This window comes from Podarcis gaigeae (assembly GCF_964106915.1).
Source record: "Podarcis gaigeae genome assembly, chromosome: 15".
In the NCBI taxonomy this organism is placed as follows: domain Eukaryota; kingdom Metazoa; phylum Chordata; class Lepidosauria; order Squamata; family Lacertidae; genus Podarcis; species Podarcis gaigeae.
In genome coordinates this window covers 38,139,868-38,152,618 of record NC_139692.1, presented here as the reverse complement: position 1 = coordinate 38,152,618, position 12,751 = coordinate 38,139,868, and the positions used below count along the sequence as shown (strand labels likewise).

At 44.4% G+C, this 12,751-nt stretch overlaps 1 protein-coding gene across 47 annotated transcripts in view; it reads right to left on the bottom strand.

Annotated features, from left to right (window-relative positions):
- The window catches only part of MSI2 (musashi RNA binding protein 2), a 450,658-nt gene that overhangs the window by 9,632 nt on the left and 428,275 nt on the right, over nt 1–12,751 (bottom strand). For 35 of the 47 annotated variants that reach the window (XM_083714630.1, XM_083714661.1, XM_083714631.1 and 32 more), the window contains one exon: nt 439–647. The exons of 3 other annotated variants lie outside the window; for them this stretch is intronic. In XM_083714630.1, the coding sequence (XP_083570756.1) occupies nt 439–647 (209 nt within the window). The remainder of the gene's footprint in view (nt 1–438; nt 648–12,751) is intronic. 9 more of the 47 variants (XM_083714636.1, XM_083714651.1, XM_083714650.1 and 6 more) reach the window with 1 other exon arrangement.

Sequence of the window (12,751 nt, the reverse complement as noted above, 5' to 3'; positions counted from 1 at the left end):
AGTGCAACTTCTGTCAAATGGACACCTCTCAGCAGCTGACGTTTATCTGGAATAACGGAGCACAATGCTAGTCCAGTATCTGGCAAAAGATCTGAATATGTGGTCTGGCTGAATGAAGTCTTATTGTACCTTGCAAGGGAAGTGTAACAGTTTGCTGTTACAATCAAAAGAAAGTGACGCTTCAGATATATGGAATCCATAGAGGATGCCGGGGCAAAGGCAGAGCCACACAAATAGATTCAATTTAGCTTCTAATACACGTGACAGGCAGGAGTCCTGGCTTTGTGTGGCTTTGAAGGCCTATTTAGAAAGTGTAGTAGCTTCTATAACAGGAGCCTACCCTGACAGCGGTGGGAGGGATTGTACCCGTTGGCAGCTAACTCTGCTCATTTCAGAGCCCAGGACACGCTAGGAGGAGAAACAAAGAGGACTACTTACAGCAATTCCATGCCCAAAGCCGGAGCCAGGCTGGGGACTGGCAGCACTTATGTAGTTACCAACACCGGAGTCTTGACTGGCTGTACCGTAGAGGTCTGCAACGGGACCCGGGCTGTTCGCCCCTGGGAATCCTCCGGGCCGGGCTGGGTTGGAGCCTGCCGGGGAAGCGGGTGCGCCAAAATTCGGTTGAGCACTGTAGCTATTCAAGACTGGTGTGCAGAGAATAAAGCTGGGTATGAGGCCAGAAGCCGAGCATGCACAGTTATTACAAAGCCAAACACTAAAAAAAGAAAAGAAAACAGCCTAGGTCCAACTTCTAACACTTAACCAAGGCCATGCGATAGGAGAGCAAGTACTCAATAATAGTCAGCCCATACTACTAAGAAGCTTGGAGCTCCAAATATATAGAAATATGTATAAAGAGAGAAGGAAAAAAACAAAACCATTCAACACACTACTGCAACCAGAGACGGTAGGTGCTCAGTTTCACCAAATTATCACAAAAATATATATTTTTCAACATCTGATTTGATGCTCATGCAGTAGTAAAACGAGTTTTCTAGATCTGGGCATGTCGAGACAGCATTCACATCCCATGCAAACTACAAAGGAACTAGTTTTAGACTACACATTGTGTTAATATTGATATTAAATGTTGATAAGCAAAGAAAGAAAACCGTTTTTTTGGATCCACTGAAAACTTTCAGATGAAATATATGTCCTGTCCACCCACCCACTTTTTAGCTCTCAAGGTACATGAAGATTGGGAGGTTTGAAATGCTTTTCTTTAAAACAAACAAACAAACAAACAAACAAACAAACAAATGATATGCAATGGAACATTTGGGGTGTTTTAGGTACCAGAGGAGGGTTGGTTTCCCTTTCCTCCTCCCCTAATAATGAGTGTCTGTCTCCATCTCCAAAACTATTATTTGGGCACTACTGGAATGCACAAAGAAATGAGTAGCTAGAAGCAGAAACAATCCTATAATCTTAATTATTTCCAGAGAGGGAAGGAGGGAGGGAAAAAATGTAAATAGTAATAGGGAAGTCAGCTCCTTTAGCTGAAAGCACGATGCATCTCTTTTTGTCAACTATTTGGTAGAAAAAGTGAAATTAGCAGATTTAGTGGAGGAGGAGGAGGAGGAAGACCCAACCATAAGTCGTACGCTACAAAGAGAGAGAACTGCCAGCTTTATGCTTTGAGACCATCCACCTGCCTTCATGACTATATCAAGGCAAGCAGTGCTATTTCTTGAGCTGATCATTCTTGACCTTTTAAAATCTATTGCTTAATTAAACTGAACAAGATGCTCTCAAATAGCTCTGACTATAATGCAAACCTAGAAAATGATGTTCCAGGAACGCTGTTATTAAATAAACCTTTGCTGCTATTGGTCTATTTGCATTGTCTAGAGATGTTTGATATGTAAAATAATTGGTGGAAGTATCTGAAAAATGCTTTTAAAGAAAAAAAGAGAAAGAAACAGGATTAAATAGCAAAAAGACACAGGGCCTGCCCTCTCGGACAACAAACTACAGAGCACCGTTCCCTCTATACATCTAGGCAGAGTGAAATGGGAGGTTGCAAAGCCTTTACCATAGCTTTGAATCTTTCAGCCCACCAAAGAAGCAAGCTTGTAAGTTTCCCCAGAGGTCAAAATGCCATGTTGCCTGGGGGTATAGTTGGGAATCCTGCCTCCCCTTTCCCAAGCTGGGAGAAAAAAACTATCTAGGAGTAATATGCCCCTGGGCATTTCACATTAGTTTTCTTTCTGCATCTTGCTAGATTCCACACTTTTGAGGAAAACAGCTGTTTGTCTACTTACAGAAAACTCCACAACATTTCCTGGAAAAGAGGAGCTTTCCCCAAAGCCTCACACACCAAAAGGGAATCTTTCCACCTCTAACAAACACCCATAGTTAAAAAATAGATAAATTGAAAAACAAATCTGGTACATCTTGAGCAACACAGATCTGCAAAGTCCTAAAATAAAGGCCAGCTGTAAATGTGCAGCCCCTCCCGTAGCAAAATATTATAAGTATTAACCTGGCAGAGATAAAATGAGGTCTGTGTGCATGGAGAGAATGCATGAAGCAGTATCCCTAGTGTTTGGCAGGGGGACAGGTGACCACAATCAGCACTGAGGCTGGGGAGAAAGATCTAGGAAAGTAACTGCATTGTGCTGGACTGAAATGGCAAAACAACGTACTTAAAAAAATATTAAAGATTAAATGTCAAGCTAACATTTGGCGTTCTCACTCATGGAGAAAATCATCCAGCTGAGATATTCAGAGGCCCTTTATTAACTTGCTAGAGCAGACTTTTCTTTTCCAGTTCAGTAAAGTGGATACAGGCCTTGCTGACAGCTCACCAGAAAGCCTCCGTTACATCAGGCAAATAAATGCTTAGGCTTCTGAAGTGAGTGATGCAGAGCCTCCACATGGAAGTGGCTTTAAATCACGCCAGATGGAGGCTGCCTTAGTGTGAGCCAGAGGTGGATGTCCTGGTAAGGTGAGGAGACCTGGCAGGATGGGTGCATCCAAGGGAAGCTCAAAATGGCCACCATGCAGACATGGGCAGGCCTTGGTAATAGGACGCCCTGTGCGAGGCCAGTGGATGCCTTCCTTACAGCCTTCGCGGTGCCGACTTATGCTGGGCTTGGGGAAGGAGGTAAGAGGGCTCTGGCAAGGTCCCAGAATGCTCCTACCTTCCCAAAGCCCAGTAAGCGCTTGCCTGGCTTTGGGAAGGAGGACTCTAGGACCCTGCCAGAGCCCTCCTACCTCCTTCCTGAAGCTGGCCAAGCGTTTGCCTGGCTTTGAAAAGGCGCCCCCCCTGGCTTGCATGCCTTGTGCAGCTGCAATGCTCACACTGCACTAAATCCGCCTCTGGTGTAGAGGCCCTTGCTGGGGAGCTGCCCAGATAGCAAAGGGATCTCCTTATTTCAATGTGCTTACAAAGAAGCACAGGGAACTTGAAGGGATATAATAATTTTTAGTTGTCTCAGGATTGTGCACCAAAGGAGCTGCCATGTGTTTGGGAAGAGGAAACTGATGGAAGAGATGGTCCTGCCTTGAGCAAGATGGCTCCCTGACCTCTTCTAACTGTGTTCCTGGTTGCCCACGGTTATCTCCATTGCTCCCTTTTGTGTGTGTTTCCTGCTGGCTCAGGATTCATGGCTAGATACCAAAATGAGTGCATTTCTGAAAAACGGATGCAAAGCTAAACACACAGAACATTCTCAGTAGATAAAAGACAAGCCCCTCCATCTCCACTCAGGTATAAGTGAACCTGTCTGTGGAGGCCCAAAGTGCTGAGGGAGGATTGACACACCAGTCAACTGATCTGTCAGATTTGGCAGCCTGACCACCTATTCTTTAATGGTGGTCCAATACTGTAAAAGTATTGTGAAGTAGGAAGTTTCAAGGACTGTTTTTGTCTCAACTGCTTGAATAAATATTCCAGGAATGCCTGCTTTATTTTATGATGCTTCCTTTCTTAGCAACGATAGGAACAAGGGCTTCTTGCTCCCTTTGCCTATAGTGGTTAAGATTTCATAATGATGATGGTGGAGGAAAAGAAGAAAACAGCTGCTGTTGGAGGGAACACTGCTTACCTAGCACTATTGCATTTAAAAAGGGAGCTTTGGCTTTTTAACTGTACTGTACTTTGCTTTCTTTCTGTTTTCATTTTCATGCAGTTTTGCAACTGCAGGCCCACCCTCCAATTCTGGGATACAATCCAAATAGAATACCAAGGCTGAAATCCTAAAACTGGGGAGGGGAGAGTGGTGGGTGCCAAAGGCAGCTTATATACCTCATCCAACAACCTGTTGGGCTTTTGCCGGCAGGGAAGGAATGAGGGTGCAGGTTCACTCTTGCTCGCCTATGTCCTTGGCTAGGTTTTTCAACATTTGTTTAAATCAGTGGTTTTCAATCAGGGTGCTGTGGCTCCCTGGGGTGTGCCCTGAATGATGGTCAGGGGTGCTGTGGGCATCACTGGCCTCTGCCCCTCTTTCCTTCCCTCCCTCCTCTGATGCCCTCTCACATCTCTGCTTCCCAAAGGCTTGCACAGCTGTTTATTGCAGCAGCCCTGGTTATAAACTCTGCAGGCGAATGTTGCCTCTTGGAGGCCCCTCTCTTTGGGGTGGGGGGCAGCTCAGAGACCAGGGGGCAGCAGCAGCTGCTCAGAGGACTCCCAAGGGAACCCTCCACAAGGGAGGGTGTTCGAAGAAGGGTGAGAGGCTGCCAACTCTGCAGACGGGGGTGATATAACTGGGTTCCTCAGCCCAATGTTGTGCCACAGAAAGAATGTAGTTGGTTAAGGGAGCCACGGACTCAAAAAGGTTGAAAACTTCTTATTTAAATTACTCCCCTAGCATTGGTTCCATTGTTGGGGTTTCATCTTCAGTTTGGGGTGTGTCAGAGGACTGGGAAGGCTTTAGATTCAAGCCTTCCCCAGGTCTACACCTTCTCAGCCCCACTGATGTCTGAGCATCAATATTGGTAGTGCAAAGGCCGCCAGAGTTTCCACAGCAGGAAGGGGGAATAAAAAAACGAGATCTCTGTTTCTACTCTCAGAAGCTTCCTAAAGTTCATAGGAACCCTGCCTGGGACCAAAAGATTTTAGGACCTGTGAATTGTTTGCATTTATAGATGCCTTGCCAGGTATCCTAACAAAATTAGATTTTTTAAATAATAATAATAATAATAATAATAATAATAATAGCCTTGTTTCCCTATAACAGTGATCTAATGATTATAGCGTTTGTTGTCATCATAAAAGTTAATGCTTTGAAAATTCTTGACTGTTATGTGACAGTTAACCAAATCTTTTCTGATCAGTCAAACATTCAACACTTCTCGGGGGAAAGGGGGTGTTGCATCACCCACCCATCCCCAGGGTGGGCCTGAATACAGTGCACCAAGCCCACAGGGCAATGTCAATAGTTTAGCCTCAACTGATTGCACACCAGTAGAGATGTACAACTGCACACAAGGCCAAGTTGCTTGGAGCAGTATTTTTTCCTTCTCCAAAATGACATCCACTGTCTGCACTCATACCTAGGGAGCACATTTAACTGGTCTCTGCTGTGCTAGTGGAAAGAGCCAAATAAGCTCACTCTGCCAGGGGAATTCTGGAAGATATCGATAGGGGAAAATGTCCTTCTTAATGGGAACAACAACTAGAAAACAGACAATTTGCAAGAAAGTGTGAACAAACTTATCAGATTCCAGAGGTTGGGGACTTTTTCTCAGTGTTCTGCCCAACTCTCTGCCCAACAATTTTGGGCCTAATTGTTTTAGACTGCAGGAGCTTGGGGAACAGGAGCAAGCCCCCGCAGTGCCCCCACACCTTCAGGGACACTTGCCCCCTCCAAGCAGCCTTGCAACCAACCAACTGAATTTACCAGAACATATTGAAATGTATCTTTTCACAGTTGTTAAACACACACACATATGAATGATACTGTTTGTACATTCAGGATTTGCTTGTGAATTCTGAACAAAGACTGTTGACTATACAAAGTCAAGGGTAATTTCCCATTGTTTGAACATCATTTTGATAGTTCGCTGTGATCGCAGAATTGACTACAGGAGAAATGCAAAGCATAAAAAGCATGCCCACTGGGACATTATCTTGCAAATACACTAGAGGAGTAGAAGATGTCTCAGCTCCTTTTTTGTTCATGACCTACAAAACAGCGAGTTGCAAAAACTTCAGAGGAGCATTTGGAAAAGCTGTTACAGAGCTGGCAGTCTGCAGTAGACCCAACACATTAGAGAAGACAGGTCTTGGAACTGCCACAGAGAAAAAGCACCTTGCAGAGACTGGCTTTTAATCAGAATATATTGCTGTAATATACTTCTCCAATACAAGCATCCTTGTAAGACTTGAAAAATACTGCGAGTTAGACGTGAAGTATCAAAAAGGAAGGGAGTAGTCATCTGATAATGTATTTCAGAAACAAATCTTAAATAAGCATGGGAGGTGATGGGAAAATCAGAGAACACGCCAAATCTAAAAGCTTAAAAACCTATTTGAAGTGCCAGAGAGAAGGTATAACTTGCAGGGTGTAATTTTTTAGCTCAAACTTTCTTATTTAGACTGGACAACAAAAAGTGGGAACCTGCTGCTGTTTTGTTCAGAAGAACACTGAAAATAAAATGAAGGAGCTTTGAAACCAGGCCGAGGGGGGGAGGCAGCGGCACAAAGAGAGATGCGAAAGAGAATCCCTGTGAGAAACGGGTGCAATGGTCTTGATCTGAAGAGGCTGACTGCTTGGAGTCTTTGGGTGTCTGGTGGTGTTCTTTGAGGACTGGATCTGCACAAACGTGTCCCTTGGGATTACTTGGAATTCCAGCAGCCTTCTCACACTGCTTCTACCCCTGGAAGATTCTTGCCAGATGTCAGGGTCCAGGCTTGGGTTGATGTTTTGAGGGCTGTGGCTATCTGGGCTTGGGGTCTCTAGGTGTGCAACTTGAAGGGAGAGCTAGTCTTGGAGTGAGAAGACCATGTTTCTTTAAACAGACATCTCTTTTTTCCCTGAGTGGTGAGCAAAGACTTCTTTTTGTCCTTTGTTTTCACTAACACTGTCTGGGGGATCTCCAAACAACTCCCTGCCTGAGGAGGACACCCTTGCCAGACTGGCCTTAGATCTGGTGTTGGCTCCCCAGGTCTGGAGCCAAGGATTGGTTTCCTCTTGCCACTACATTATTCCTTTACACAGCATTTATATATTTTGTATTTATATTCAGCCCTTTAACCAAAAAGGCTCTGAGCGGCTTACAAAAAGCATCTCACAATCTGAAAAAAAGGCATCACATGAGGGAAAAGGAACAGGAAGGAGGATGGAAAAGCAAGTTGTTGTGTTCCCTGATGCTATGCTAGTGTTATTTTATAAATATGAAACATATAAAACTAGATACTTTTTTTTTTATTCATGCCTTGTTGTATGCATCTGTTATCTTGGGAAACCTGGAATGTATTCATATGTAATATGTGTTTAATATTATACATATAATTATGCATATAATATGTGGCAATTATATGTAGTTTAAGCAGAACCAGTAAAAAATAACTTGCTTCGCTTCAGGACTGAGACTGGAATGAGAAAAAAAAAGTGTGTCGATAATCAACACTGTGATTTTTAGAAAATCCCATCCCTAAAGTTGACCCTTATGAGTTTAGTTTATGGGTTCTATTTTCAATGCTAGGCAGAAGATGCTGTAGTGAGCAGTCTGGGGTGGGAGGCAGGAAAGAATAAAAAGGAATACTCTTCTACAGATGGATGGCGATTGCACAATGCTTTCTCTTCATCCTCTTAATTTTCAGGTTGCCCAGTATCTTGTGCAAATGAGCAATTTGAGCGGTAACATCCTTGCCATTCAACTTGAGATGAAAACATGATCTCTGCACTGAAAAGCTATGGAATAAGTCAATTCCATTTCGCGGTCATGAAGTTTTATGAAGTACAGGGCAAAGCAATATTTTTGAAACAAGTAAAAACAAAAATGCACAAACAAAAAGTGATGGATTACTATTTGGGGCTCTTTTTAAATTGGGGTCATGCAGGTTGATGACTGCAATGGGAGGGGGAATATAGTGGTAAAAGCAGCCTAATCTCCAGGTTTATTGGACAGTGGATCTAACCTTCCTGTCAACGCCAGCCTGCAGCTCCCAAATGAGTCTCTGGTGAGAAACTAATAAAGTAGTAAAAGTCTGTTTCCCACCTTCCCCTTCAGAAAACAGAACTGGGCCACAAACAGGAATGAGTGTGGGAAGCTCTAATGCCACATTGTGTGCCCATTAACCTAGATTACACACAGAGGTCCAGCAAGTTCACATTCAATTAGGAGCTAAAAATAATGACATGGACTCGCAATCATGCACTTCACGTTGCAGACTCAGTTCCTCTGGCTGCTTAATAGAGAGAACAAGATGAGTGTGAGTCAGCAATAATGCACTGTTCAAAAACAAACTAGGGGAAAAAGCCCTACAACCTAAAATGCAGCCCCTTGGGGGGCACATTAGAGAAAGCGATGTATCCAAGCAATGGAAAACAACAGCATCACGCTGATCGACTCTCCGATGACCAATTTTGTCCAGTTGGGCTACCATAATTCAAAACAAGAGGTGGGAGGAAATAGGATTGAGAGGATCAAAGCAGAAATGGAATGTTTTCAGATGTAAGTGAAGGGGAGAAACTGAAGGGATAGCTTTTTGCTGAACCCAGAGAAAAGAAGATTAGTGGGGGGGGGGGCTGGTAAATTTTGGGACTGCCATAAAGAGAGAACTATTCCCAGAATCATGTAAGGCCATTTGGCACATTAAACCAAGACAAACCTGAGTCCGGCACTGTGAGCTTTTAACTACAGACCACAGCCAATCACCGTACCTGAATAGTACATGTGTTTGCTTCACTTGCACATTACGTTTTTTGATGTACACCTAAAACAAATAGCAGGCAGAGTAGCCCTGAGAAGTGGCAAGAAATTTAGCTTGTAGAAATCTAAGATACCACCTTCCACATCGCAGGGAAAAGAGACCACTCACTTAACAGGTTTGTTTAAGCAAGCTAGCAAAACATTCAGCAGGCTGAATGAAATGATTCTGGATGAGCTGGTGACTACCCTATTATTTCAGGGAGGACTAAAAGGTGCTCAGGAGACTGTCAGTAAAGGAACGCTGTGACACTCCTGCTCCATCTTTTTTACTGTGAGCTCTTTTTTATGTATCTATAAAAATATCTGTAACTCATGTTTTCTCCAAGGAGCTGGAGGTGGCATATATCATCCTGTCTCATTTCCACCCCTGTAAGGCAGCTTAGCCTGAGGTGGTGACTGGCCTAAGGTCACCCAGTGAGGCCCATGGCTCAGTTGGGGGCAAGTGGAACCTGAGTCCCCAGTCTTTATCCAACATTACAACACACTGAGCCCTGGTTTTCAAAAACGGGAAAATTATCACCCAAAGGGCAAATAAGTAAAAGAGCTCAGTGGGGGAGAGCTTTGGAGTACAGAAGGCAGCACTGATGCCAAGACAAGCACTTTTTTCTGGGAGTACTCAAGGCTACGCAGTACTACTGACACCTTTTTTCTAGAAGAAAAGCACTGGCACCAAGAAAACTCACTCTGTTCTTCCTCACCAGGTGCATATTGAGTCCAAGTTCTAATCCCTCCTTTTCTTTTCTTCTGAGACAGGAGGAAGTTAGGTGGGACTGAGACATGTGACAAGTTACTCTTCCCACAGCACACTGAAGGTGCCACATGTTGCTGTGGATTGTGACGGCTCACTGCAGTATTAAATCTGGCTGGGGAGGGAGGGGGCTCATGCTACTACTGTTATTATTTATACCCTGCCCATCTGGCTGGGTTCCCCCAGCTACTCTGGGCAGCTTCCAACACATATAAAAACATAATATAACATCTGTCAGGGGTTCAGAAGGAGAGACACAGGAGGGGGAGCAAATGGAGAGTGAGGAGGAGGAGTACGAGGGGGGCGCAGGCAGTGACAGTGGCCAGAGTTATTCCACAAGCCTCTCTAGCGAATCGGAGGACTCACAGAAGGGAGCGCCGGTGGCCAGAGCAAGGGAGATTCCAAGGGAGAAACCTCAAGAGGGAGGGGCCAGCGGGGAGTCCCTGAACAGCAGCTGGAGATCAGGGCCAGCGTCTCCACCAGAGCGCAGTGGGGAGGGGGAGTCCCAGGAGTCGGGACCAGTGTCCTCACCACCAGAGGGAGGAGAGGAGTCAGGTTTGGCAACACCCACATCAGGAAGCGGGGAAACGGTCAGAAGGAAAGTCACCGGCTGGGCGCGCGCGCCAAGTTCAAATGTACAGGAGCGCGGCACAGCGGGGAGCCCGGGAAGGGAGCCAGGTCCTAAAGCCCGCCGGAGGGAGGGGCAAGACTCAGGAGGCTCCGCGTCAGAGGAGTCCAGGAAGGAGGGAACCCCAGAGGGCAGAAGGACCCAACGCAGGAAAGAGCAGCGCAAGAGGTGGAGCCGGGCTAGAATCTTAAACTGGTGTGGGTGGAGCAGTGAGTCAGAGGGGACTTAGCCGGTCTAGCGTTAAGACGTGGGCCTGCGCGCCCAGAGCTTGGAAATGGAAACTAAACTTCAATAAAGACTTTTGTATATAATATCCACTGGGCGTGGGTCCTCTGTGAGCTGGGACCTAGCGGCAGTCCTGACAACATCAAACATTTAAAAAACATTTTTAAAAAGGTCCTTGCTACAGAATGTGGCATTTAATATAAATCCCTCCTGCTTTTCTCTGCTCGATCTCATCTCCTTCATATTCAGCATCCTCATTCTCTGAGGACTTCATTTCCAAACTTCATTAGGGACATAACTGTTTCAATATACGTGTTAAAAATTCACACACTTCTGTACCCTAAACCTATATATTCCAACCTATAGATTTTAAGCATTATTTCTGTAGCATCTCTTCGGTAAAACAATGTGCAATGTTACATGTACACACAGGTCTCGCCTTCCGAACAGGATTCATTCCCAGAAAATATATTGTCTGGCGAGTATTCACAAAACAAGATGATCATATCCATTATTTCCTGTGGGAACATGTCTAATGCATGCTTTCTGCCTGCAGCCAATCAACAAAAGCCAAAGAAGGAATAACTGATTTGTCCAATCTTTCCTGCTTTCTGATTTGTCTGATATCTCACCCTTCCTCTGTGGTTTCCACTGAAAATGGCTGTTGTGGACCAGCAAAACTCAAATGAGTAAGGAAGTGGGCAAACTTTGGCTATTCCGGTATCTGAATTAGCCATTTGTGTAGTAAGGTTTGGATATAATTTGTTGTGTTCAGATAACTGAGATTTCAGATATAGAGCGTTCTGACAGCGGGGCCTGAGCATATGTGTGTTTTTAATCCAAAAAGTGAGTTTTTATTAATCTGCAGGATAAGGTGATTTGTGGTGATATAATGAAAAGAATACAGCCAGAATTCTGCCTGATGGCTCACCAGGACATAATGCAATTAAAAACCTTTAAACATAAAAGGCTACCTGCATGTACATTCTGGCTGTTCTGCAATGATCCTCAGAGCCCCCTCACTGTTCAAAACACTTTTGCATGCTCACTTAGAATCACAGAATTGTAGAGTTGGAAGGGACTCTGGGGATCATATAGTCCGACCCCCTTCAAAGCAGGAATATGCAACTTTCCTGTATGGGGATCAAACTGTGACCTTGGCATTATCAGTACCAAACTCTAATCAACTGAGCTATCCAAAATACCAGACAAATTAGTTCCACCATTTGTTTTGATCCTGGCTTGAGTGTTCCTACTTGCTGATTTTAAACTATTGTATCTAAAACAGTTTTAGGTGCGCCTCAATGCTGGTTAATTTTTAATTCATGATTTGATGAAATAACATATGCAAATGGGAAACAGGACTTTCTCTCCTGAGACAAAGGGGAATCTACTATTCTGCTTACTGCATGATTTGGAAGCAAGGTGAGGAGCCCAAATGGTGAAATCTTAAAGCACCTCCCCCAATTTGGTGCCCTCCATATGTTTTTGACTACAGCTTTGATCAGCCACAGGCCCCATGACTGTGCTGACTGGGGCTGATGGGAGCTGTAGTCAAAAACATATGGAGGGCACCAGGTTGGGGAAGGCTGCATTAAGGAGTGCTTGTGTGGCAAAAGCCCAGAGCATGATTCTGCTGGCACTGCTGACAAGTGAGAGCTAAGGCTGGCTTATCAGGCACTTTGTCCTATGAACTGGCATGTTAACACAAAGCCTGCACACAAATTACTCCCGTTCTGGACAAGAAAGGTCACCACTGAAAGATAAACTCTCTTTGATAAAATGGGGAGGAATTTCCAGCCATGATTCATTATGACATCTGCCTTAGCATATGGCGCATTATACTGAGGTGGATTCACAAAGTGAGGAGGAAATGATGGCTTCCTATTTTCAAGGCAAAAGCACTTCAGCAATTTTACAAGACTGTCAAAAAATCAACCCCATGTACAGGTATTTAAGCCGACTAGTTACGTAGGATTTTCCAAGGTGGGGAGGGGAGAGATGATGGCTGACTCATTCAAGTGGGGAACTCTATGTAAGTATATATTTAGAAGCCACCACATGCCTATGAGCAACAGCAAGACATTCCTCCTCTTATTTAAACATTAAAACCAGTAGGAACTCTTTCAACACATAATGTAAACCAAGGTTTCATTGTGAGAGTTCATTCTAGGTGGAATGCAGAATTTGCAAATCTGCATTTGGTGATGATTCAAAAACAGGTGTGAAGGGGCCCTGAGAAGACTGTCTGTTTCAAGAAAGAA